Source organism: Urocitellus parryii, chromosome 6 (genome assembly GCF_045843805.1).
Source record: "Urocitellus parryii isolate mUroPar1 chromosome 6, mUroPar1.hap1, whole genome shotgun sequence".
NCBI lineage: Eukaryota > Metazoa > Chordata > Mammalia > Rodentia > Sciuridae > Urocitellus > Urocitellus parryii.
Window position 1 is genome coordinate 73134116 of NC_135536.1, and position 27298 is coordinate 73161413.

At 34.2% G+C, this 27298-nt stretch overlaps 1 protein-coding gene and 1 pseudogene across 1 annotated transcript in view; one reads left to right on the forward strand and one right to left on the reverse strand.

Moving 5' to 3' along the window:
• Window positions 1-27298, reverse strand: part of Arid4a (AT-rich interaction domain 4A) — a 71942-nt gene that overhangs the window by 15383 nt on the left and 29261 nt on the right. The window contains exons 12-18 of the mRNA XM_077799531.1: window positions 14992-15064; window positions 14013-14107; window positions 13725-13822; window positions 12105-12336; window positions 9423-9673; window positions 6144-6341; window positions 3008-3092 (exon numbers count right to left, since the gene is read on the reverse strand). Coding sequence (XP_077655657.1) covers window positions 3008-3092; window positions 6144-6341; window positions 9423-9673; window positions 12105-12336; window positions 13725-13822; window positions 14013-14107; window positions 14992-15064 — 1032 coding nt within the window. The remainder of the gene's footprint in view (window positions 1-3007; window positions 3093-6143; window positions 6342-9422; window positions 9674-12104; window positions 12337-13724; window positions 13823-14012; window positions 14108-14991; window positions 15065-27298) is intronic.
• On the forward strand, window positions 22-873 carry LOC113179480 (cytochrome c pseudogene; annotated as a pseudogene).

Consider the following 27298-nt stretch of genomic DNA (forward strand, 5'->3'; position numbering starts at 1 on the left):
CTGGGTAACAACAATGACAAAATGCATGAGAATGTCCAATGCCTTAAGAAAAATGAACATTTAAATTCTCTAAGGAAAACTAATAATAATAAATTAAAAAGCTAGTTTATATATGTCAACCCCTAATTTGTGTTTATAGAAAAAAATCGAGAACAGTTTTCTAATCTATTTATATGAATATGATATTCCATAATTTGTAACCCTACAATTATTTTGTGAAGCTAGTGCATTGGCAAGCTATACAACTACTCAGCACTCCCCCTGGTTCCTTATTATCCACTGATCAAGACATCAAAAATAGACAATATGCTAGGCAGATCTCTACAGCAAAGGTTGAAAACTGAAGGTACAGGTAAGGCTACAACTTCTAAGCAGATGTGTTTTAAATTTACTATTGCTTCCAGAATTTAAACATCAGATTTTGCATTTTTAAAAATATAGTGGTTCTGGCAGTTGCACTGACAATGATACATAGGCACAGACCAGTGTGTCCTTGGGCTAGAGAGTGGGATGTCCACTTCTGATCGGGGACCACCTTTGCGCTAGTGACGAAAGAACAAATTAAAAACGGGTGATGTTGAGAAAGGCAAGAAGATTTTTGTTCCAAAGTGTGCCCAGTGCCACACCATGGAAAAGGGAGGCAAGCACAAGACTGGGCTAAATCTCCATGGACTGTTTGGGTAGAAGACAGGTCAGGCTGCTGGCTTCTCTTACACAGATGCCAACAAGAACAAAGGCATCACCTGGGGAGAAGATACACTGATGGAGATTCCCAAAAAGTAAGTCCTTGGAACAAAAATGATCTTCGCTGGCATTAAGAAGAGAGAAAGGGCAGACTTAATAGCTTACCTCAAAAAAGCCACTAATGAGTAATAGCTACTTACTGCCTTATTTATTACCAAACAGAAATGTCTCTTGGCTTTCTTATGTATACCATAATTTAATTGATGTGATACACCAGAAATCAGATCATGAATGACAAAACTATTTTTGTTGGACAACCCTGATTTAAGTAAAAGTGACTTGTAGTTAAATTAATATTTGGTAATACTTCCACTTCAGTAAATTCAGTAAATTAAAGTTATGGTTGGACTTAATTAGTAAGGTTCAGCATTTCACAAAAATCGTGAATGACATCTGAAAAATGGTTTTATATTTAGGTTTATATAACTGATCCTGTGATTATGTTTAAATATAAGGGAAACCCTTTTGCACTCTCAGAACCAAGCATGATTCACGTTTGTTTCAATTTGTGTTCATCAGCCTATTAAAGGCAGTGGTTGAAGATAAGGAAGCAGTTTCTATATTTTTGTTGACTATGACAGTTTAATTAGAATTCCTTGTATCTAAAATGCTGTTCTTTCCTTATAGAAAGGCATTTTAGTGTGGTTTATGTATGATATTAAATAAAGAATATTTAACACTTCTCCCATTTTATAGTTGATCTATAAGTTCAGATGCTTTTAAGTCAGCATAATACAATAACAAGTTAGACTTTACTTTTTAATTCTTAATTTTCTAAGACTAAGTTATCATTCAGGATTGTCTTTAAACAACTGTTCAGAAACAATACAATGGAACATCTATCTAGGTGGTTGGAAGTGGTGCTTTTTACCAACTTATTAGATGGAAAAATTAAGGTAAAAGAGATCAAAATCAGTACAAATTTGTAAAATATGTTACCATAAGATTTAAGACAATTAAAAACAATCTCAGGGCTGGGGATGTGGCTCAAGTGGTAGCGAGCCCGCCTGGTATGCGCGGGGCGCTGGGTTCTGTCCTCAGCACCACATAAAAATAAAATAAAGATGTTGTGTCCACCGAAAACTAAAAAAAAATAAATATTAAAAAATTCTCTCTCTTAAAAAAAAAATCTCAAATCATGAAAAAAAAAAAGATTGAATTGGGTGTCAACATACTTTATATACAAAGAGAGATATGAAAAATTGTAGTATATATGTGTATTAAGAATTGTAATGCAAAAAAACCCAATGTACATGTATAAAGGCATAAATTGGCGTGAACATACTTTATTACAGAGATACGAAAAATTGTGCTCAATATGTATAATAAGGATTGTAATGCATTCCACTGCTGTCATGTATTAAAAAAAATAAAATCAATAAAAGATAAATATATAGAGAGAGGTCCCAAATAATAAAATCTGGCAACCTTTGGTCAGCATTGCCCCAACAGAATGATTATTTCCACCTTCTCTAGTGAGAACCAAGTCCTCTATGTATCACTCTGAGTCCTACTTTACCCTCTTCTTATGAAGGCTCAACAGGCATTCGAGTTTTAAAATCAGTGCCCTAGGCATTGCTGGTTTTCATCTCTCTGTGAGATGAGGTGGTAACAGATTTTAAATTTCAGAAATTTTTTTTTAGCACCTGAGTTATAACAGAGAAAATCTGCAACTCTCTTAATAGAGTCAAGACAATTATTACAGTGAGGAAACAAGATTTACTAAAAAAGCACAACACCTTAAATGCATATTACTAAATGGAAGAAACCAATCAGAAAAGGTTATATGTTGTAATGATTCTAACTATATGACATTCTAGAAAAGGCAAATTTATGCAGACAGTAAAAACATTAGCTGTTGCCAAGGATTAAGAGAGAGTACAAAGAAGAACTGGTCGAACACAGAATACTCTGTATGACACTTTAATGGTGGGTACCTGTCATTATACATTTGTCCAAACTCAAACTATGTGTGTTATACCTTCCTGTGCTCATTACCCTGTTGTAAACTGTGGATTCTGATAATGCTGTGTCAATGTAGGCTCATCAATTGTTAACAAATACAATATTCTGGTGGGGGTTGAGGGAGTGACAGTGGGAGAGGTCATGCATGTATGTGGCAGAGGGCATATGGGAAATCTCTATATCTTCTCAATTCTGTTGTGAAAGCAAAACTGCTCTTAAAAAAACAATGTCTTAAAGAAATAATAGAATTTAAATAATTCCTGTACCTATCATAAAGTCTATAAATATAGAAACATACCTTAGCTTTCTTCTTTTGTTTTTTCTTTGGTCCACCTTTGTCCAAAGGCCAGATTATCCTGTCAGCCTTCACCCATTCATCATACCTTAAAGTGAAAATTTAAAAATCACATAGTGATATCCTATTCAAAATATATTCATCAAACAAAAACAACAATGAGAGAGATTAAAGAGTTTGTTTCCATGTTGACAGAAATGTGAAAGACTCAGAGGTGGTGGGTTTGTGAGTAACGTGTACCAGCCACTATACTAGGTGCTTTGTGTACCAACCATCAACAGGAAAAGCCAAGAGCAGTTTTTAGAGTTAACAGATCAGAGTAAGCAGAAACTAAGTATATTCAAAACTATTGGAACTGCTTTGTTTTCAGAACTCCCACAAATATAAGCTTATAAGCAAATTCTGTACTAGAATTCTTCTACTAAACAAATAATACAAAGATAACTCAGGTAAATTCAAATTTGCAACATGATTGATTCCAGATTATTTTTATCAAGTCCTCTGAAATTTCTTTTCCTCCCCAGAACTCTCTTTAGCCTCTACTATTTCTAATAAAATTTTATTCTGAATTTCATCATCTTTGAGACTTTCTAGTTTTTTAGAGATATTTATATTTAATTTTATTCAACAATTTATATTTTTGTTTAACTCAAGCAGAGTATAAAAACTACAGGATGTCCTCACTTTAGACTGCACTATGTAAATAAACTCAATGTATCTGGAAACCATACCACCATACCTGTGCTTTGTAAACCAGTTACCATGAAGATGTACAAAATAAGAATGTGGTTTCTACATGCACAAGTTTCAGCTAAGATGGCACACTGATACTTACATTATAGTTTGAAATATAGTTAATCCTGGTAGATTAACCCAAGATATAAAGCTTTTGAGAAAGGACTGTTTATAAGCATTGTACCAGACTTTTTTAAGTATCTGTATTTTATTACCTTACTTAGAAATATTCATTCCTGCATTTTACTACCTTATTTAGAAATATTCATTCATTTGGACAGTCACTGAGGATCTACTGGTATGCCAGGCTCTATATGAGGAAGAAGGTAGAGAACAGAAAGAACAAGGCCTTGCTCTCATACAATTCAGTCTCATATGAAACGAGGGCATAAAATGAAATGAAATAAAGTCTGGGAAGTACAATAAGACTTATGTATCTGACCCAGGACTAACAAAGAAGCAAATGTCCAATTCTGAAATTTTCCAGGAGACATCAAATCACAAAAAAGCACAGGCCTGATCTGAACTTGGCATAGGCTACAATGTTCTGATGAAAGCAGTCTGTTGTATGGGTACTTCCAGATCAACATTGCTAACCAAGGGTGGGACCAGGATATCTCAAGTAGAGACCTGAACCCCACACTAGCACATGTTTTCATTTTAGAAATTCAACTAAATTCTCTAGGAACCATAGGAGCTCTATCTCAACAAGCAGGCCAGAATTATACCAGTTTTTTAGGAGTACGGAGGACAACAACAACAAAAAAATCACGTGAGTAACCAAGAAGGAAACTAATAACAAATTACATAATAAAATGAGGATTGATTAGTCATAAAGTAAAACACTAAAAAGATGAGACAGAAGATATAGGAAAGAGAGATTCTAGAAAGAAGAACTGAAATACAGTTGGTAAATAACAGTATATGGGCCAGGCACGGTGGTGCGTGCCTATAATCCCAGCAACTTGGAAGTCAAATTTGAAGCCAGTTCAGCAAATTAGTGAGGCCCTGTCTCAAAATAAAGGGCGGGGGGGGGGTGGTTGTGGATGTAGATTAGTGTTAGGGACACCCATGTTCAATCCCCAATACTAACAAACGGTATATGGCTGTGAACTGAACAGAGTCAGAGAAAAGAAATATAAAAATCTTACATTATGTTCATTAAGCTCCCACCTTTTCAGATGATGCCAAATTTAAAAAAAAAAAATTGTCACTGAGCATACTAAGTGCTAAGCATTTTTCTAGGCACTTTACATGTTAATTACAGGTATTATCATTTTATAGCATTCCTCTGAAATTTTTATTTCAGTATTTTATTTTCCCCAATTTAGTGATGAAGGAATTGCACCACAACAGAACATGAACCTAGGATGTGGAAAAACCCTGGAGTAAGATGGCTCCAGGTGAATCCAGGCGACCCAGAGATTTCAAACCCACAAGACTTTAGAGAAAAGCAGCCCTGACATTCAGGAATTGGCGTGGTATAGCTCTAGCTAGACTTTGGTGTTGTGACAAGCTGATCTGGCTTTTATAGGCTCTTGTTGAATATGAACAACTTCACATAACCTCAGATGTCTGCTCGGTGTCCCTGATAGATCTAAGCAACAATAAGACCATTCCCTAATCATGTCTGAACACAAGAGGCAGGAAGCAGGGGACAGACAGGAATATCATTCAAACCACAAACATGACTAAACATCCTTTTTTCCTGATTAATGAGTCATTGCTGCTTCTTCACCTAGTATAGTGTCAACCTTGGACTGGTCTTCTATCCTTCCAGTAAAACTAAGAAAATCAATTATAGAATTATCCCAGCTTCCTGACAGCACTTCATATAAAAGCCAAGTCTCACTTCCTTAAAGCTTCCCCCAAACCATCTAACAGGAGCTCAAATCCAAGTTCTTTCCAACATTCTTTTTTATTAATTAAGCAACTCAGAATTATTATAATGCTTGACAGAAGGCTTGATTTCTCATAAACAAACCAAACCAACGTTTGCAAAGTTGAGCTACAGGCTTCACTCTCTGATCATATTCTGCAATGTTTTCACAGAGTCCTGGGCTATTCCTGTTCTCAAAGGTGGCACTCTTGAGCCTTTGCTATTGACCTAAGTCTCTGTTAGTGCAATGCCCCATAATTCCCCATGTTATGTGTTCTTTCTCACTGTAAATGAGTAATAAACCCAGCTTGTTCCGATGACAGATCCTAGTGATCTTAATCTGGAAGTACTGAAATGGCTTGTAAAACAATACAAATGTCAACATGTTGGGACAAGTTAGAATCAAGGCGAGCTTTTGAAACACTCACACATAAACACCACTTGTTTAATAATTCTTCACAAAGTTAAAATGATCTCTCAACTACTGCCAAAATTTCACTAGTAAGGAAATACTTTCTTACTTACCTCACATTCCATCCATAATAATGTACCAAGTATAGAACTTCTCCATCATCAATTTCAGTGCTTTTAATGCTGGCTTCATAAATTTTCTGAGTTTTCCCTCGTCCATATTTCACTTTCACTTTGGTTCCTGTTAGGCAGGGTTCCATGTCTTCCTCATCTTCTTCCCCTTCAGAGTCACATTTGCTTTCAGTTTCTTCCCTGCAGTAAGTTATAACATTGATAATGCTACTAATAACTCAATGGAGAACAAAATAGCATGTATTAAAAATAATCCAAAGAATCACAACCTAAGTATTACCTTAATAATGTCAGTGGAGGAGGAGAAGAAGGAGGAGAAGGAGAAGATTTTTATGGACTACTTACTAAGGAATTTATTATGTAAAGGTGCACTGTACCAAAAATAAATCCATACTTATTGAAAGCCAATCAATAATCAGAGTTAATGATGATATAGAGTCAAATAAATCACTTTTGATAAAATAAGAACAATCTGCTCTGAAAAAAAATCTTTGGAATTCATATTCAAGTGCCACCTTATATGTGAAATAATCTAAAGATATTTTGTAACTTCCTGCAACTAATTATCTTAAATCTACTTCTATTTTATGTTTATTTTAGAAGTTCTTAGTTTTTTAATGGGATTAAAAAATGAACAAGGGCTTTCTATCTTAGTAACCATGTTTTAAAAACCAATTTATATTTTAAAGTTCTCCCCACTCTAACAAATAAACAGGTTTTTTTTCTGTTGTTTTGTTATTTATTTGGCTTGGGATGTCAGATAAAACCTATGGGTGCTTTATCACTGAGCTACATTCCAAGCACTATTTTATTTTTAATTTGAGGTAGGGCCTTGTTAAGTTGCCAGGGTGGGTAATGAATTTGCTATCCTGTCTCAAGTCTCCCAAGTAGCTTGGATTACATGGAGCACTACTGTACCCCAGGAAACGAATGTTTGAAGGTGAGGCCATTTGTTGAAAGTACAGGATAGTACCAGGAGAATACATTTTTGGGGGGTTTGGAGGGATTAAACCCAGAGGCACTTTACTCAGAGCTATATCCTCAGCCCTTTTTATTTTGAGACAGGGGGCTCGCTAAGTTGCTTAGGGCCCTGCTACAGGCTGGCCTTGAACTTGTGATTCCCTGCCTTGGCTTCCAGAGTCCCTAGAATTATAGGCCTGTGCCATTAAGCCTAGCAAGCTCTGCATATTTTATGTTGTTTTATGTTTTTTCACTTATCTCCCATCAGCTTTTCTTTGTTTTGAAAATTGGGTGTAAAAAGATATTCACGCAGGTAAGTCCACAATATTTTGAATATTCTTATTATAAAACAATCTGTTAGCCCTGGTAGGACTCAGAAGAGAACTGCATCATAGAACATTTAAATGTTACAAGAGTTTTAAAAGCTTAAAAAGAAGAACTATGCTCTATAATAAATATAGGACATTATTTTGGTGACCCCTCAGGGACTCAACTCAAAGAGGCTTTGACAGCCCATTTGCAATGGGAATGTTTTCTCTCCAAGGACACCATCTAATAATAGCCTAGAGAGGTAATTTCTGAGAAAAATCCCTTAAAACAGAAATCACCATGAAGTACTATTTCCAAAATTCCTAATGTAGAATGGGAATACAGATGTGTTTGCTGACTGTATATTTGATTTTTATTTAATAAAAAATATTTATTATTATTTATTATTATTATATTATTTGGGTACTAGAGATTAAACTCAGGGGCACTGGACCACTGAGACACATTCTCAGCCCTATTTTTTGTATTTTATTTAGAGACAGGAGGGTCTCATTGAGTTGTTTAGTGCCTTGCTTTTGCTGAGGCTGGCTTTGAACTCACGATCCTCCTGCCTCAGCCTCCCCTGCTGCTGGGATTACAGGTGTGAGCAATGGCGCCCAGCAAGAATACTATTCTTTATATTTAATCAAATCTGTTTATTTTTCTCTAAAGAAAATTTCAATTTCATTTACATATTAATTATGAAGACTTTTAAAGCCATGTATTATTTATATGTAGAGACTAATCATATTTTATATTTATTATATACACATAATATACACACAGTATCTTGATGCTTAGTTTGCACATAACTACCAATAATAATTAGCCCTTCCTTTGTAAATAGTTTACTTTCATTTAATTTATTAGCCAAATATTTAAAATACTATACTTTTATCATTATACTCAACTCTAATTATTTCCTCCCACTTTTCCTAATCCTAATTATATTTCACTATAGAATTTTCATTTTTTACTAACCTACTTCACAAATAATTGTGATAGTTCCTGTACCTATTCATATTGAATCAAATTACCTCTTTCACTAATTATTCCTATTTTTCTAAATATTTATTTTCTCAATGGTTAATTTTCAGACTGTGTCAGCTACTAGTTGGATGCAGTAGGCCTCTTTCCCCAAGTCTGGCTTAACAACTCAATTTTCCAGAAAAATCTGGCTTTATTTTGATAAAAGAATAAAAAATAATTATAGAGAAGAGTTTATATTTTTAAGGAAGTGTGTTATGCTGCTGTTGCTCTTTACAACTTGTTTCTTGTAGCATCTAAAAGTTAGCAAATCCATTCAATGACCAAGTAGGTAACGTGTGGTCAGACATGACCTTGATTTAGCCAGACTGCCTAATCTTTGGCTATTTTTGTCAATTCAATACACGCATGTCTAATACACGGAAAAAAGATACAATTTTCACTCAACAGCAAGCAGGATGGACATTAAAAAGCTGAAATTTATTGGTGGGATGTGGGGCAAGAATGTATTTTCCAAACAAGAATCAGGGGTGCATGCCACTTATTCTAATACAGTAACTTGAAAAAGAAAAATATCTCAGATAAAGCTAACACACAGAAACATCTGCTAGTACTGTGCACCCATGTGTTTGTTAGCTTTCCCACATTGTACCTTTTTTAAAATGGAATTTTTGCTGCCGCTGTTTCCTCTTGTCCACTTCCTCCATTTTTCTCCAGCTCCCTTCCCTGCTGTCAACTGCAGGACCTTTCTTTTGACTGGGTGGCGCAGCCTTCTTTGAGGCCACTGTTTAGGGCACAAGTGCTATTAAAATGGTGCGACCAGTATATTCTCCAATTCCGAAAGGCGATACACATCATCTTCACAATGTGTCTCACCTTCATTAGACAAGAGGAACGGAAGTCCCAATAAGAAAACATTCCCTCAAACCTGAATTTCTAAGCAGGAACAAAACGCTGTTGTACCCCAGACAGCTGCTTCTGGAGAACAAACATAAAATAATGTACCTCTCTTGGCTTTTTTCTTCCTCTTCATCTGAGTCTTTATCAGAATCTTCTTGCTTTTTAATTTTCTTCTCTTTTTGCTTTGGTGTATTTTTTCTCCCCAGTAGCAGTTCATTTTCTTTTTTCTCTGAAGTTTCATAGTCATCATCTACAATCTTATTTTCTGCATCAATATCTTTTAATTTGTCTTCTGTTTTCTCCTCTTCAATTTCCTTTTTAATAGAATTTGCATCTCGAGCAATTCTCCGTCGTCCCTAGTATAGGATATAAAGCTTTAAAATAGCTATCAATACAGAGGGGGAAAGAAATCTCTCCCCTGAACCTTCACAGCAATGACTAGCTAGCTCTCTGGCTTGAGATAAGACCCTGAAACCCACATGTTCTTTTCTCTTCCTTCTGAAGCTTTTTAAAAGAATAAACCATGTAAATTAATTAATTATATCCAGATTTACCATAAGCCCTTCCATATATTCCAAAAGAAATAAAAATTTCTCCTGGGGCTAAGGATGTAAATCAGCAATAGATCTTGTGCTTAGCAAATGCAAGGCCCCAGTTTCAGTTCCCAACACTGAAAAACAACAACAACAAAAAAACCTCCTTGTTCACTATATTATTTTAGTCCACTTTTAATATTTCTCGACTACAATAAAATTTTATTTGAATTATGCAAATGCTAATAACAAAAGTTAATAATGATAACAAAGCAACCCCCTGAATTATGGCCTATGTGGTCTATAGGTCTACTGTTTATTAAGACAAAATTTACATCATCCCTGTACAATACCCCTCAACTTGAAATACAGCAAGGAAAAAAAAAAAAAAAAAGTACCAGCAACGCAGGGGGCAGTAGAATATTTGACAACTACTATCTCAGTAAACAAATGTTTCCCCTAGTTCTTATGTGCTATTTACACTTCAAAAGCACAAAAAGAATAACCTTACTTCTACCGTAAAGCACTGGAACCTAAGTTCCATGATGGCATGGGCTCTGTATTATTCAATTCCATATCCTCAGATCTAGACAGTGCCCGACACATCATAGGTACTCTTTAGATATCTGTATGTAAATGTATAAACACTATTACCTATCAAAATTTTAGTTTTTTTTACACATATCTCCCAGAAACCTCATTTTTAGAAGTCTGGTTTATGTTAAAATAAATGAAGGGGATAGTTTAAAGTATGTCTATTGTAGCACTTTTTGTACTGTTGAAAAAATTGGAGAAAATCTTTGGGAAGGTAAATTTATGGCTCATCCATACTACAAAGAGCACTGCAGAATGTCTTACACAGGACAAGGAAGGTTTTCAGGTAAAGGCAAGAAAGAATGTCCATAATACATATAATCTTTAAAAAAGGAAATTCTTCCTCATGCTGTAACATGAATGAGCCTTAATGGAAGGGAAGAATAAAGAGTTATTGTTTAAAAAAGTAAAGAGTTTTGCAAGAAAAAATTCTGGAGCTGGATGCTAGTGAATAGTGGGGACTGCTGCACAACATTGTGAACATACATAATGCCAAGAACTGTATACTTAAGAATGGTTAAGAGGCAAACTTTTAAGTATTTTACCAGAATCAAAAACAAGACATTTTACAGTAATTAAGCTTGATAGTGTGGTAAATTCCTTTTTTTCTAAAAGATGATAAATCCTTCTATGGAACAAGCATTGGACACTGGTCAGAATGGCAGACGACAATTCCTGCACACACATTAATGGAGAAGAAGAGTAGAGTTGGAAGATAAAGCTAAAGTGCACGTGGCTAGAATTGCAGAGTATGCTATCAAGTTATAGTGAAAGAGATCATCTGGTTGGAGGCTCGAATGTTAGAAAAAGGGAGACTCATTCATCCAACAACTAATTAAGAAGCATTTATTATGTGCTAGACACTATTCTAGAAGGCTTGGGCCTGTCGATTAAAAAAAATCAAATACTAATCCTTGAGCTCAGGGAGTGCAATTCTAGTACAGAGCAAGGCAAAAGAGACGAAAAATAATAGACATAATGCATAAGTAAATTATGGAAGAGGGTGAAATTGAAGTGATGAGAATGCCAATGAGGGGAGGGAAGTTGCAATTTTAGGAGAGACCTAGTATAGGCTTCAATGAGGTGACATTTTAGCAGAAGACTTGAAGGAAGGGAATATGCAAGACTTATCCTACATGAGAATGACTGAACAGACACAAACAAACAAGAGAAAGAGTTTTCAAGTAGGGGAAATAATGTGTGATATATCTAGAAAAAAGTAGCTAAGCTAGTCTGGATGTTATGGTTTGGATGTTAAGTGTCCCCTAAAAACTCACATGTGAAACAATGTAAAGGTTTAGAGGAGAAATGACTGGGTTATGAGAGCCTTAACCCAATTAGTGAATCAATCCCCCTGATGGGATTAACTGAATGCTAACTCAAGGTGAGTTATCTATGGACTATCTGAAACCATGAGCCCCCAAATAAACTTTTTCTCTTCTCTAATTGTTCTTGTCAGGTCTTTTAGTCAAGCAGAAAAAAAAAGCTGACTGAAACTAAAACACTGTCTGATGTGTGACATAATAAATAATGGAAAATTAACTAGCTTCACTGTAGTACTTTTTTGCTATCTGAAAATGTCCGTTAAAAAAAAAAAAGTAAAATAATGCTTTAAATAACTTAAACTTAAAATAACCAGATAAAACTATTAAGTACTCACTCTTGGAGATTTTAATTCTATTTCTTCTCTTTCACTTTCACTGTTTGAATCAATGTTTTCCTCAGGTTCACTCTTCACTTCTATTAAAGGCATTTCTTGATCTACTTTTAGAGCTTCTTCCATTGATTCTTCTAACTCTTTTTTTTCCACTTTTACTTTTGGCTCATGGTGGTGAATAGTTCTGAACTGAATATTTGCAGAACGGCAGTACTCCTCAAAACCATAGAGATACCTAAAAAACCAATATTTCATTTTAGGAAATCTTGGTTGCTACATTTAACTTGATTATTATGTTATTAAACACACACAGTTTTAGAAAGTAAAACTCTTTTTTTGGGGGGGTGGGGGTATTAGAGATTGAACCCAGGGGCACTTAACCACTGAGCCACATTGCCAGCCATTTTATTTTTTATTCAGAAACAAGATCTCACTAAATTTAAGGCCTCACTTAATTGCTGAGGCTGGTCTCCAACTTGTGATCCTCCTTCCTCATCCTCATGAGCCAGTGAGATTACAGGAATGCTCCATAAAATTCATTTATATGGTTTCACTGCATAATCACTGCACCCTGTTTTCTCAGTACAAAAATTGGTTTATACCCTTCCGATGTGTAATCACCACATGGTACAACTGTCTTTGTATGCTGTTTAAAAGGCAAACATCAGCAGTGTATTCACCAGTGGCATATGGATACACACTTGTCTTCTCACACACCATAAGCCGCAAGCCTAGAAAGCTCTGTTCATATGCACTGTCGATATAGTTCTGCAAACTAACTTATATGTGGTTTGTTTAGAGTGCTCCAGTGTTAATGATAAACACATCTTGTAAGAGTACAGCCAAGGGTGCATCAGATGAGAAAACCAATGATAGCACAGAATCTTCAGACACAGAAGATTACATTTTTATGCCCATACTTTGCAACACTGTAGGAAATTTTCTCAAGTGTAATATTTCAACTATCAAGCACAAATCAATTAAAACTAATGTGTTAACTTTTTCTCCCCCAAGACTAGAAAAATGTTCACTAAACTGTCACAAAAAAATGATATGAGATTTTAACTATTCAGTTTTAATGTATATTCACAAGTATTCTGTGCATCCTAATCTTGTACCACGACAGGTTTAGTAATAAATGATTTTTAAGTACAAAATTTTTATTAAAATAAGAAGCTTCACAATATGTTGTCACCCCACTTTTATTGTAAAACTTATTTGTCATAAAATATGCAACAATTATGCAGTGAAATAAGGTAAACAAAAATTCTGATCATAAAATAAAATTCCTTCCTGAGAAATCTGAGTTTGTGATAAGTGAACAGAGCTATCATAGTTTTGATATAAAATATGTTCAACCCAAATACAATGCTCAATGACATTTAACTTAATATCAGATGATAAATATCCCTGATTTTGGAAAGGAAATAAGTGTAACATGAGAAATGGAGCAAAGACACTTTGAAATAACTTTCAATCATAAGTATCTACTAATAGTCTAAGCCTTTTTGTACACCTTCCCTAACATTTATGTTCCTTGATGTATTCTTATTTGTTAACAAATTCAAAGGACAATATTACCTGTAAATGGGTATTCTTTAATGAATAAACTATACTACTTACTTTCTATAAGCAGTTTTTACATTGTAGGAAGCAGCTGAATTCAAAATTGGAATGCCAAGGTCCATATAAATTTGCTTCCATACAGCACCACTATCAATCTGGAAAATTAAGGTTTTTTTTGGTTAAAATTTCAAAAGGGAAATAACCTTTACACTAACATCCTATGATCTTAAAGAAAATGGGTATACTGACTAACATGCATATAATAGCTCAACATCAGATGGTTAACTTTACATCACATCCATCAATACACAATTCAAAAAGCGATTTGATTTTAATTATACTTACATTGTCACATCCACCCTGATGATAAACCAATCTAAAGAGTTTGAAGAGATTGAGGTCTTTGTAGCCCAAAACAGGTGGTTTGTTGATTGGAGTACCTTTATAATATCAGGAAATAAAAGAAAAATGTTTATTCAAATGAAAAATAAAAAATTGACAACAAAGCTATCAACTATTAAATCCCCAAATTTCATTAATTAGAGGCTAATATTTGAAGAACCTTAAATGATACAAGACAACACAAAACATTCTCTCTATTCTTCACAGCTTTGTGCGGCCTTTAGACTTCAGATGTTTTACTTCTGCAAGTAGTAAAGTCATGTCTCTGCCTGTGAATTGCGTAAAACTAAATTACACTTGGGCCAACAATGGTGCTGGTTCATTTAGGCATGAAGAAACACAATGGAAAGGGAAGTTTTAGACCATGGAACCATTCACATTGTTCTAACACAAATGTTAAAGCTGTCAGCAGTAATCTGAAGGACCATTTCTGAAAACTCTAGAATGTCTAGGGTTTATGTGAGGATTTCTAGGACTGGTGAATGTCAAGGACCACAGTGATTTATAATAGTTCTATTTATTCTACTTCTACTAGAAATCCTATCCTATTCAGATAGATGGCTCTTCATTACGTTTGATTCATAGAGACCAAGGATCAGTCTAGTTCACTTGCCATGAGTATGACATTAGTAAGAAATGGGTATGCAGATTAACATTACCTCTATTTCTGAATGCTATATTTTTTAGTCCTATAAATCCCTGGGAGATTTAGTTTAATTACATTAAAACTGCTTTCTTACATATCTCTACTCAAAATAGAGTTTGTTTGAAATCCAAATATTTAACTATTTTCAGGTATAACTGATTCTTAGGCTTTAACTGAAATACAATATGCTCATGATACTAACCATAACAATGAATACACCAAGAATGTAAAACTGTGGAAGAAATTACTATTTTTAAATAGAAAGCATGAAAATACCTCTGTCTTCCATAAACTTATAAAGCTGTTGGAGGAAGTTGTCCCTCTCTTCAGGATCAAGCTCTTCCTCAGGCTGTGAAGGCAAAATACATAAATGTATCTAGTACTGTAAAATGGGAAGGAACACAATGTTGTCTTCTTTTGTTTCTGTGAACATAATGTAACATAATGTAATGGGATAAAATTTTACTGAAGCTGGAATATCTGATTTTTCTTAAATTCCCATTGGTCCAGATTTTAAGTTTGTTTGTTTGTTTGTGGTACTGAGGAATGAACCCTTAGGGTCTCCCACATGTTAGGCAAGCACTCAACCGTTGTGCTACGTTCCTTGCCCTTTACGTCACATTTCCACACAGCTGATCTGATGTTAACTATAAAGATGTACAATCTCTCCTGTTCACCCTGCCTTTGAGAATTACTGTAAGGACTAAGATTAGTCATGAGTAAAAGATTCAAAAACAGAATGAGACTGTCAAGTTTTCACCTCATTTGTTTTTTGTTTTTTTGAACATAAAAATAACAATATGGCCTGTACAAATATTCTGGTGGGTAAATACAATAACAAACACATTTATTATGTAGAAAAATATTGTTGAATGAATATAAATTAGAAGTTGCAAAGTCACACTGGCAAAAGGTTTTCATTTGGATGGTGCAAAATTTTAAAACAATTTAAATGCATCATGCATTTAGGTGAGCCATATGAATTTTATTTTGCCTCATAACCCTTTTATACCCCACTTGTCTCACAGGAGCCTACTTTTCTCATTTGCCCTTCTTGTGTGGCCTCCACAGTGGACTTTGCAACCCCTATCAGAAAGATATAAGAATTCTTTGTTAGGAAAGAAAACTAGATACCTAATTACTAATTTAGTTCCATTAAAAACAAATTTAAAGACTAATGGAAACACTGCTAAAAGAAACAATCTTTTTTGTTTGTTTCTTAAATATTTATTTTTTAATTGTAGGTGAACATAGTATCTTTATTTCATTTTTATGTGGTGCTGAGGTTTGAACCCAATGCCTCACGTGTGCTAGGCAAACACTCTACTACTGAGCCACAACCCCAGCTCCAAGAAACAGTCTTTCTTAAAACTACCTGTTTAAGTGTTAACCTTTCACAAATTATACAAACTTAATGGTCTCTATCTATACTGTCAAAATCTGGGCTCAAGTCAAACAGATTTTTTAAAAAATATTATTTATTTAGTTATAGTTAAACACAATACCTTTATTTTATTTATTTATTTTTATGTGGTACTGAGGATTGAACCCAGGGCCTAGCATGTGCTAGGCCAGCGCTCTACCACTGAGCCACAACCCCAGCCCCTCAAGTCAAACAGATTTTAATAAAATGTTCTCTTTTCTGATAGACTACTTATAAACTTTTACTTGGAAATTATTCTTTAAATTTTAGCAATACTAAGGAGAACCAAATAAAACACTGACGTTTCTTCCATATAAAATGATTGTAATTTAATTTTAGAGTATACTACTTTGCTATGTTCTATGAGAAGAATCCAGATTTTTATCTTTTCAAAGCCATATTCAAAGGAAAGGCTATTTTCAAGCAATAAATATTGATTGTTCAGTGTCCAGAGGGCAATAGGCACTTTAAAATTATGTTATCCTTACAGAATTTCAATCACTTTAATAATAAAGCCAAGATCAATGAACATGTACTCAATTGAAATATATAAGAAAAAACCATGAAACAATCAAGGAAAAAGAAGTTAAGATCTTTTAAAACTCTCTCTTTAAGTTTTCTTTCAGTATATTCATTTAGAACAATTTATAACATCAAAACACTTTCAGTTTCATTAAACATAAAGGAACTTAGTTCAAAGTTCTAGTAAGTTTCAAACATCAGCAATTTTACAAAGTTAATTATCACTAAAAAGAGATCATTACTTAATGCTCAAATCCTGAGAAGGCAACTTTTTGTCCATGTGAATTTTAAAACTGGGCTTTTATAAGGTCTTTAATTGTCAGTGAGTTAACTCAAGGAACAAAACAACAATCCAATAGTTCAAGAGCCCCCCACCCCAAATCATTTCATACATTAGTCTTAAAGACTTGTAGTATGGAAAGCAAAAACAGTTTACCCCAGACTGGCTATATACTTTGCCAGTGCTATGTAATCACAATTAAAACCTTACTCTAGTACTTATGATCTTACAGAATTCAGGTAAGAATGCTGTATACAATATATGTGAAAACAATTCTTTGAACAAGCATTGATTTAAAATCAAAGTTGCTTTAAAAAACACAAACAAAACCAAACCATCAATTGCACATTAGGCACACATTAAGGTGGCACCAAACGTCTGATAAATTCTTAATGATTAAGAATATATATAGGGCTGGGGATGTGGCTCAAGCGGTAGCGTGCTCGCCTGGCATGCATGTGGCCCGGGTTCGATCCTCAGCACCACATACAAACAAAGATGTTGTGTCCGCCGCAAACTGAAAAATATTAAAATTCTCTCTAAAAAAAAAAAAAAAAAAAGAATATATGTATCTTTAAGCCAGACTTGGTGACACATGCCTATAATCCCAGCAACTCAGGAGGCTGAGACAGACGGATCATCAAGTTCAAGGCCAATCTCTGCAACTTAGCAAAACCCTGTCTCAAAATAAAAAATTTAAAAAACTGAGGAGGGCTGGGGTTGTGGCTCAGCGGTAAAGCACTCGCCGAGCACATGCTAGGGTTCAATGTTCAGCACCACATAAAAATTAATAAATAAAATAAAGGTATTGTGTCCAACTATAACTAAAAAATAAATATCAAAAAAAAAAAACCCTGAGGATATTACTCAGTGGTAAAGCAACCTTGAGTTCAATCTCTAGTACCAAAAATTTTGTAAATGAGGATTTATTTTTATAGATAAGAATTGGTAGCTTATGGGGTATTTTATTTAAAAGTTAATGGGTGATCAAGAGTATTTTAGGTTGCAGAATGGAACCACCATTTGACCCAGCTATCCCTCTCCTCAGTCTATACCCAAAGGACTTAAAACATCCTACTACAGGGACACAGCCACATCCATGTTTATAGCAGCACAATTCACAATAGCTAAACTGTGGAACCAACCTAGATGCCCTTCAGTGGATGAATGGATTAAAAAAATGTGGCATATATACACAATGGAATATTAATCAGCAATAAAAGAGAATAAAATCATGGCATTTGCAGGTAAATGGATGGCGCTGAAGAATATAATGCTCAGTGAAGTCAGCCAATCCCCACCCCTCATGCTTAATTTCTTATAGTAAATAATTCTTTACAATTATTTTTTCAAAATAACTGTGTAGCCAGTCCCCTTGGAGTAAGACTGCTAGAAAATGCCTCCAATGAGAAGACTGTTCTTTTACGAACTGTGGATGGGGCTCATATTTCTCCTATGGTTTGCTTCCTCTATCCATGGCATTTTCATACCTATCACGTCTCTATTCTGGTTGAGAGCCAGGGGTTAAAAGCCAAGGGGCTGTTGCATCTCTTAACAGTTTTAAAACTGTTAAAAATCTTATTATAAATAAGATTATAAATTTGGGAAATGCAAGTTTCACCAAACTGTGCTATGGAACCTTCTTCCCCTCATGTAGTCAAGAGCTAGGAGGAGGGTTAAAGAGACAGAAGAGGAATGTACATTATGATCATAATGTGAAGAAATTTATAATTTTAGTTAGCATCAGTATATACTACTTATCTCTATCTTCACTACCAGATTATGCATTTTCTGACTTCGAGCATTGTGTCTTCCATTTAAGTTCAAGCATTTACTGATGGTTACCATAAGTCAGGACTGCACAAAAACAATGAGGATTAAAATGAGAACACATGGTACCTTCTTTTTTAATGGCTCTCAATCTGGCAGGGGGGTGCAGAAAGGTAAAACAAATCAATACAATTAAGTGCGATAAGTGTAAACTACATAAAATAATATGGAAGCAACTGAGGGAATGAGTGGTTCTGCTGGAGGTGGAGTGGCTTTGGTAATATTATAGAAAGCCTCAAAATGTAAGTAGTCTCAAAAATAAAATGTAGGGCTGGGGATGTGGCTCAAGCGGTAGCGCGCTCGCCTGGTATGCGTGCGACCCGGGTTCGATCCTCAGCACCACATACCAACAAAGATGTTGTGTCCGCCGAGAACTAAAAAATAAATATTAAAAAAAAAAAAAAAAATTCAAAAAAAAAAATAAAATGTAAATAGTCCACCCATAAACATGAATCTGGCCAAGGTGGACTATGATGAGGAAAGAGCTTTGTAAGACATGATATGCCAAAGAATCACAACTATGGTAGAGGTCAGGTTTGACAGTACAAAAGAAGCATTAGGTCAGATTTGTAAGATCTAAGTCAAGAATGATTCTGATGGATTGGAAGGAACAAGGAAGCTATTACAATGGTCCACAAAGAAGAGGACAATTGCTTGCTATCTGGTGATGACAAGATTGCCCAAGTCCTGAAGGAGGAAAAGGGAGAGAAAGAAAAGGAGTTAATGGTGAGGTTTTTTGTTGTTGAATGTTTGGTTTACCTCTTATTTGTATTTGTAGTTCTCAAAATTTCAATGCTTGCCTATTTTACTCGAAATTTTATCACTAATTAACTAGCATTCAATTTAGATATAAATGTAAATGGCATCTGCACAAATGAAGGATTTTCTTCATTGTTCTATATTTGCCGCATTAGAGGGCTAACATTAATGATGATATAAATGCAATATGAGTCATAGTAAAGAAAGAAGAAATTAAGAATGGTTGTCTTAAGGTCCCAATAACTTGCTTACATTCACCTTATACCTTTACAAAATACATTAATCTGTAAATGAATGATTATTCACTTAGAAATGGCACAAACTCCAGTAAAGAATGGATTTTCTACCATTTTATTAAAATGGGAGATGAATAAAATATTATTTGCTTTTTGATAGTATATACCTGGTTCTTTTTTTTCCCCTGAGCTATTAACTCTCTAAGCTAGCAACTCTACTTTCCAGAATACAACTTAGGAAGTTGTACAAATTGTCAAAATACATAAAAGATGAGAGCCCCTCATGTAATTGGTACAAAGTTCTTACTAAGGAGTGGAGTAGTATAGTTTCTTAGCACATAACAAATTGAAGTCACAAAACCTGATATTATGATAGTGAGGGAAAGTGCCACAAAAACCTAGTATTTGTGGTTTCTCTGCACTGTATATTGTATGTGAAAACACATAAATTGTTGATGGGACTCTCAGTTTTCAAGAACCCCTCAGTATCCTAGAGCAGTTTTAATGATTATGCAATGCCTGTCTTTTTCTTTTGTACTTTAGTACACCATGCACATTTTTTTAATTCTAAAATACTGATTTTTGTGTATATGTGAAATGTTATTTTGGACACCGGCATCTTTATCTCCCCTTCACAATGCTGTCTATAAGCTATCTTCTGATCCTCTTCATTGGCTCCCCTTCCCACTACATCCCTGAAACTCCATCTCAAGTTGTCCCCACTCTTCAGCTTTTAACAATCCCTTCATCTTCCTCCCCAACCACCTCCAAAATAGAAGCTCAGCTTGGAGTCAGCAAGAGGCGATCTCTGAAACACTAGTAGCTGCTTACACAGTTTTATATTAAATTTTAACTTTGAAATGTGCTGAATCGCCTTACCAATTTTTTAAAATTATAGATACCAGAACATCTTACTAAGGTAAATGCATTTGTGAGCCACACACAACCACTTTAATTCAAACACAATTCTCTTGGTTCCTTTGTAGAAGTCTTTTGCATTTTAAATTTCTTAACACCTATTTTCTGAGTTTTAAGTTTTTTCATTTCATTTTACCTATAATATTTAATACTGATAAAGGGAATGGGCAACACGAAGGTGATACTCTATGTAATATACCTGACAGCTCAACAAGCAGCTTCTGAACAATGTTTAAGTGGTAGCAGGGGAGCTATAAGAAGTTCCATACTGCTGAAGAATAGTGGAAGGGAGAATAAAAAGGTGAATGTGGGTCACATCATAAAGGGCCAGACTTTTAAAGGCCTATGATAAAAAGCCTAGGCTTTATCCTGTAGGGGCTGAAAGCCATTAAAGGGGTTCCAGAAGGAACCATCTATGTTTTAGAAAGATGTTTATGGAGAATGGGTTGAAGGTGAAAAAAGACATCTGAAATAAGTGGAGAAAATACAAAGGAGTATTATTAGTGAAGAACTCTTACTGCAAGGGGCAGAAAACTATCCCCAAATGGCTTAAACCAAAAAGAATTTATTTAGAAACTCACAAAATTAGTTTAGAAAATGAAATTCAAAACTACAGAGTGCACTGCCAGAGAAAAGATATACAATGAAGGAAAGTTAGACACATTATTCATGGTACCCTTCCAAGTGAATTTTCCAGAACCTTACAACAAATCTCCCAATACCTTGTGTCAAATGGTAATTTGCTAGTATAATTGCATAGTTTACATTCATTTATTCAGAAACTACTTAGTGCAGGTTTAATGAGAGTCATGCTTGGTATTGTTAGCTGATGGGTACACATAACTGGTGGGAAAAGGAAAACCAAAATCCTTGACATCCTCTGCTTTCTTAGAACTTACAATATTGAGGAGAGAAAAATAAACTTTTAAGTCTATAAAACCTTCTTTAACTTCTCTAAACCTCAGTTTTCACACACACACACACACACCAAAAAACAAACAAACAAACAAACAAAAAACAAAGAAGATCAGTTGTAAAATTCTACAAACTTCACTTTGGAAGGTACCACAGGATAACATATTTAACTTCCTCTCATATGTACAAGAGATATATTATATATCCATATGCGTGATATACACTTACATAGAATCTCTCTCATAGGCTGTTGTGAGGATTAAGCAGTTTTCATTTAAAAACCCATCAAGTCTCTAAAAATAAACTGAGAAAATTATTTGGTGTGGTCATCTTTACTTGTTTATATCTTTTATAAAAGTTACTTATTTTTATTTTTTTATGATGTTGGGAATCAAATCCAGGCCCTTATGCATAGAAGTAAGCACTCTACAAATGAGTTACAGCCACAGCCCAACAGCTTCCATATTTTAATATTAAAAAGTATATATTAAATAATATATATATATATATATATTAAAAAGTACATCTTACAGATGATGTATGTTCCAGTACAACAGCTATATTTTTAGATATACTTTCACAAGACCTCTGTGAAATAGCAAATAAAAACTTAAATGAAAAAAATCTGGGCACAGCAGTGTGCACAAGTAGTCCCAGCTACTTCTGAGGCTGAAGCAAGAGGATCACTTAAGCTCAGCCTAGATAATATAGAAAAAAACCTCTCTTTGGGGGCCGGGGGAGAAGAAGAAAAAAATCTTATCTTCTAAATTTAACTTAAAATAAAAACATAAAACCAATATTAAGTCTGGTAACTCAAGTAATTCATATGTCAAAATGACTCCTTAGGCTGTCATAAGCTCAGCCCCAGGAACAACTGTCCACTAAGTTATCAAATATAAAAACTGATAGTTGATGGTATTTGTATAAGGGCTAAGAGTCATGACAGCACTGTATTACAAGAATAACTATTGAGCAAATATCAAGTTAAATAATATTTGCTATATTATTTTTAGAGAGAGATGACATTATATATTATAAAAGTATTTCTATCAGAAAAATAAAATCCACAATCTTTTGTGCCCTACAACTATTCCATGCAGAAAGAAATAACACATAGTTTCAGTTTTAAAATATCTACTTTAGATCCAGTGCAGAGAATAGACTGGAGGAGGGCAAGCATGAACCTGTGAAGAGCAGTTAGGATGCTGCTGTATTAGTCTAGATAAAAAAGAATAATGGCTTGGACTAAGGTAAGCAGAGAATAGAAACCAAAAGAAGTGGGGAAATTTGAGAGCTATTCAAGTAGATAGAATAGAAAGCACTGTATGTTTAAACAGATGGGAGAAGAGAGTGAGAAATCAAGGTGACTTTCATGTGTCTGGGTTTGGACAACTGGGTGGATGCCACTTCTATTAAAATCAATTAAGGACAAACAGGGAAAGGGCATGTTTTGGGGAAGGCAAGATGAGTGCAGTCATGCAAATACTGAGATTGAGTAATTACATGAAGAAATCTTAGTCAGGAGTTTATGCCTATAATCCCAGCAGCTCAGGAAGCTGAGGCAGGAGGATTGCGAGTTCAAAGCCAGCCCCAGAAACTTAAGGAGGCCCTAAACAACTCAGAGAGACCCTGTCTCTAAATGAAATATAAAAAAGGGCTAGAGATGTGGCTCAGTGGTTAAGTGTCTCTGGGTTCAATCTCGGGTACGCCCCTTCCCTGCAAAAGAAGAAGAAATCTTCATTGCTGCTAAGAAGAGATATCTTTTTTGTATGTGTGGTACATATAAAAAAGAATTGAATCCAGGGCCTCGCACATGCTAGGCAAGCAATCTACCACAAAACTATATCCACTTTTATTTTGAAAATGAGTCTCATCAAGTTGCCAGACTGGCCTTGAAACGTCAATCCTACTTCATGTACCCTAGTAGCAGGAATTATAGGCATATGCCATTGAACCCAACTACGAAAAGACATCTTTGATGCACATACAGATTTGGAGCCATTATAGTGTTTGGTTAGGAAGTAAATGGGGAAAAAAGGGTAATGCCATGTGTGTCAAGTGTCTTAAAAAAGGTATGTCAGGGCTGTTGAATCCTGCTAGCAGACAAATTAACTGAAATTAAAAATTTTTGATTTAGTACAAAAGTTTGTTAGTGGTCACTGGTAACCTTACTAAAGTTGTTCAAGTTGTGTTGAGAAGAGACACACCACAATGAATTAAGAGTGAATAAGAGTTCAGGAACAGTATACATAGCTCAAACAGTAAATACAGCTCAGCAATTCAACCACAAGGGTGAGGAAAGAGCATAGTACCTGGAGGGACAGTAGAGGCTTCCAGAAGACTGGCAGAGGGAATATGGGGGGAGGTTAAAACAGGCATGTTTTAAGGTGCTGCTGAGGATACAAAACAAGGATATGGGCTAATGATATTGGTGAGAAAAAAAGAGTTGATTATCTAAGATTTCCTGAAAGAAAGAAGTTCAGAGCATGAACTGAGATACCTCTCTTACAGAGAAGACAATATGTTGTCAAATGTTCCTTGGGAAGGAGCGTGAACAACATTTGAAGCTCCTAGTTTCTTCCCGAAGTTGAAGTGGAGTGGGAATAGGGTTGTTGATTTAATGGAAGAAATAAAGATTTGATTACAGAAGCTGGGGATTGATTGCCCAATAGTACTGAAGGCCCTGTGAAATTTGATAATCGTATAATTTAAATTAGTACCATTCTTTCCTGTTATATACTTACAGAAAACTTCACAGATCACATGATATGTAACACATTCATAGTAAAACACTGTTTTAGTTTAACAAAGTCAGCCTACAATAAATGATTATATGACATTTATATTGTATCAGAGTTCACTGAGTCTAGTAATTATTTTCCCCATTGGAAAAGGTACATATATTTAATCATCAAGATGTGGTTTGGACACTATCAAATCTAAGTTTTTAATCAGTCAACCCTCTAATATCACCAAAACTATAAAATACATTGAATGAAAAGTGTTTTTAATACAAAAAATGTGCAATACTCTAAATCTGACGAGATAACCTTAATTTGGTTAGAGTTTTATGCTTGCATCAGAAGAGATTTTGCTAAACTCATTAAGGCATTTTTGTTAGCTTGATTAGTACGTTTAAGACTTTAGCAAGTAAGTTCTTAAATTTGAATGAAAGCTAAAAATCTCAATTATTCCTTGAAATTTGCCTTTTTAGGATCAGCTTAAAAACATCTGATGATTGGCAGATTGAATTATTAGATAAACTATTGACATTACATTTAAAATCTTTAAAGTTTTACTGACTTAGCATGATTTCCCCAAGTTATCAAACATTTACTCTAAGTTCATACCCAAAGTGATCCTGAATGATTACTTTATCAAATGCCTTTACAATCTGCAAAAGGCATAGATTAATACACAAATAACACTGGATTAAACATCAAAAAATATTCATGTTTCCTTGAATTAAAAAATGCAAGCACTTATGATTTTTACAATAATGGAGTAGAGTCTCAGACATTAGATGAAACAACCATCCCTAGAAAAGTCAAAAGACTAGAGAAATGAGTATTAATACATGTACACTAAAAGAGCAGTTCTTAAAAAAAATTCACTAAATTTCAATTTTCATTACTAAACATAAATTCATAGAAGGTTTTTAAAAATTACCCAACATATAAGCCTACTTATAGCAAATCATAAGAATTTAAAAGGCTAAGTCCATCAAATTCCCCTTGATAATCAATCTTTTAAATAGCCATGCATTTATTTTACCCTTAGAAAATCCCCCTGTATTTATTCAGAATAAATATGTAAAGAGTAAATGAATAATTGATACCATTACTTGTGTTTTCCTGGACTTTTCAATCAATTTCAAAGCTCAAAAGAAATTATAGTATTTCTTTTCTAATATAAAATTTTCTGAACAAAGACATTTAGGCAACACCCACAAAAATATTCTCTAGGGCTTTTTTCAACTTAAGTGTCAATAAGTTGAAATTTAAAATCATTAATACACATAGGACCTACTTTCTGCCAGATCCTCAAGTCTTCCCAATCAGTAACAGTATGAGATATATTTCTTGTACTCTAATACTGAACTACCAAATGCTTTGGAATTCAAGATAATGTGAAGTAAAAACAAGATACCCTTCCATAATAAAATCATAGAATCTCAAATGTCCTTATTACTTACTCTTAGGTTAGAGCACCTAAAGTATCAAACATAAAAACAATGCCTACTGCTAATTACCACTGCAGAAATATCTAACACTTGTATGATTCTACTGCGTAAAATTGCTTGCTGTACTACAAACATCAAATGACAGCTACAGTATTGTCACAGTGGTTTATAGAATATTATAAAAGATCTTTCTGATCACTAAAGAGCAACATTAAATCTTCATGAAAAGCATAGCAACACTACCTTTTGGAAAGACTTATGATATGTAACATGATACAACAGCTTAGCCTCACTTGTGTGGTAAAGGCCCATAATGACTAAGCCAGGTAGGTAGGCCCTGGCTTATCAGATTATTCATTTTATACAGTATTCATTTTTTATTTGTTGTGTATAGACTAAAAGTGCTTTCCAGTTTAACAATATTTGAATTTTAAAAATTAGTGTTGAAGACAAGTTAGAATGATTCAGCAACTAAATCTTAAATCCAAGAGCAAGAAATGCAGCTGATTTTTTTTTCTAAACCAACCAAAATCTTACTCAAGAAAACCTACTTGTATGGCCAGAGAAAAGAGAAATTAGTTTATATTAAGGAATTTAAAAAAGCATGCTATGAAACTGACAATCTGAAAAATAATTGGAAATAACATAAATCAGTGTCTATATTTTGTAATTTTGCTGTTATTTTTTAGTAGTTTAAAACCATCCAGGTTCACTTAATTTTAACAGATTCATAATTTAAGTAAAACATTTTAAGATACTAACCTTTTAATATCCTTATCTTTTAAAATTTCCCTACTATTACCTACAAACAATAGGTAACAGAGCTTTTTACCTCTGCTTTCATTCTTTAGTAACATTTCCTCACAGCTTGAATAAAACATAATATTTACAAAAATAATCATTGTAATACAAGCTCTATTTACTATTTTATAACCACCCTCTACAACTTCCTACAAAGCTCTTTTACCCTCTTTGTTTAAAATTTCAGGATTTTTTGGGGGGTAGAGAAAATGCATTCTGGAAGGGACACCAATTAAAAGTATTAAGAAAAATAAATAGACTAATCTTTTTTCAATATTCGACAGTAAAAGACCCTAACTAATGTTAATTAAAAAAACAAAAGCTAAACCACAGGCTGCAACAGTTCACACCCTGAAAATGTGGCCTATTTATCTTGAAAACATATAATCCATAAATAAATACAGATAAAACACAAAATTCACATTTAATATTCAGTCTTTAAATCCAGAATTTTGCCAAACTGTCTCATTATCATTTTCATTTCAAAATCTATCTTATATTTGAGAAAAATAGCTTTCATCTTCTGATAGGCTAAAAATAGACTCCTACTGTCTTTTTTACAAGAAACAATTACACTTGGTTATGAACCCGACCATATTAGCCACATCCTCAATACCTAAAATACTTATTTAACCCGATTTTTGGCAATCAAAATGATAACTAAATATACAAAAAAAAAAATCTTACCTATATGCTGCATTTTCTTTCAAATGCAA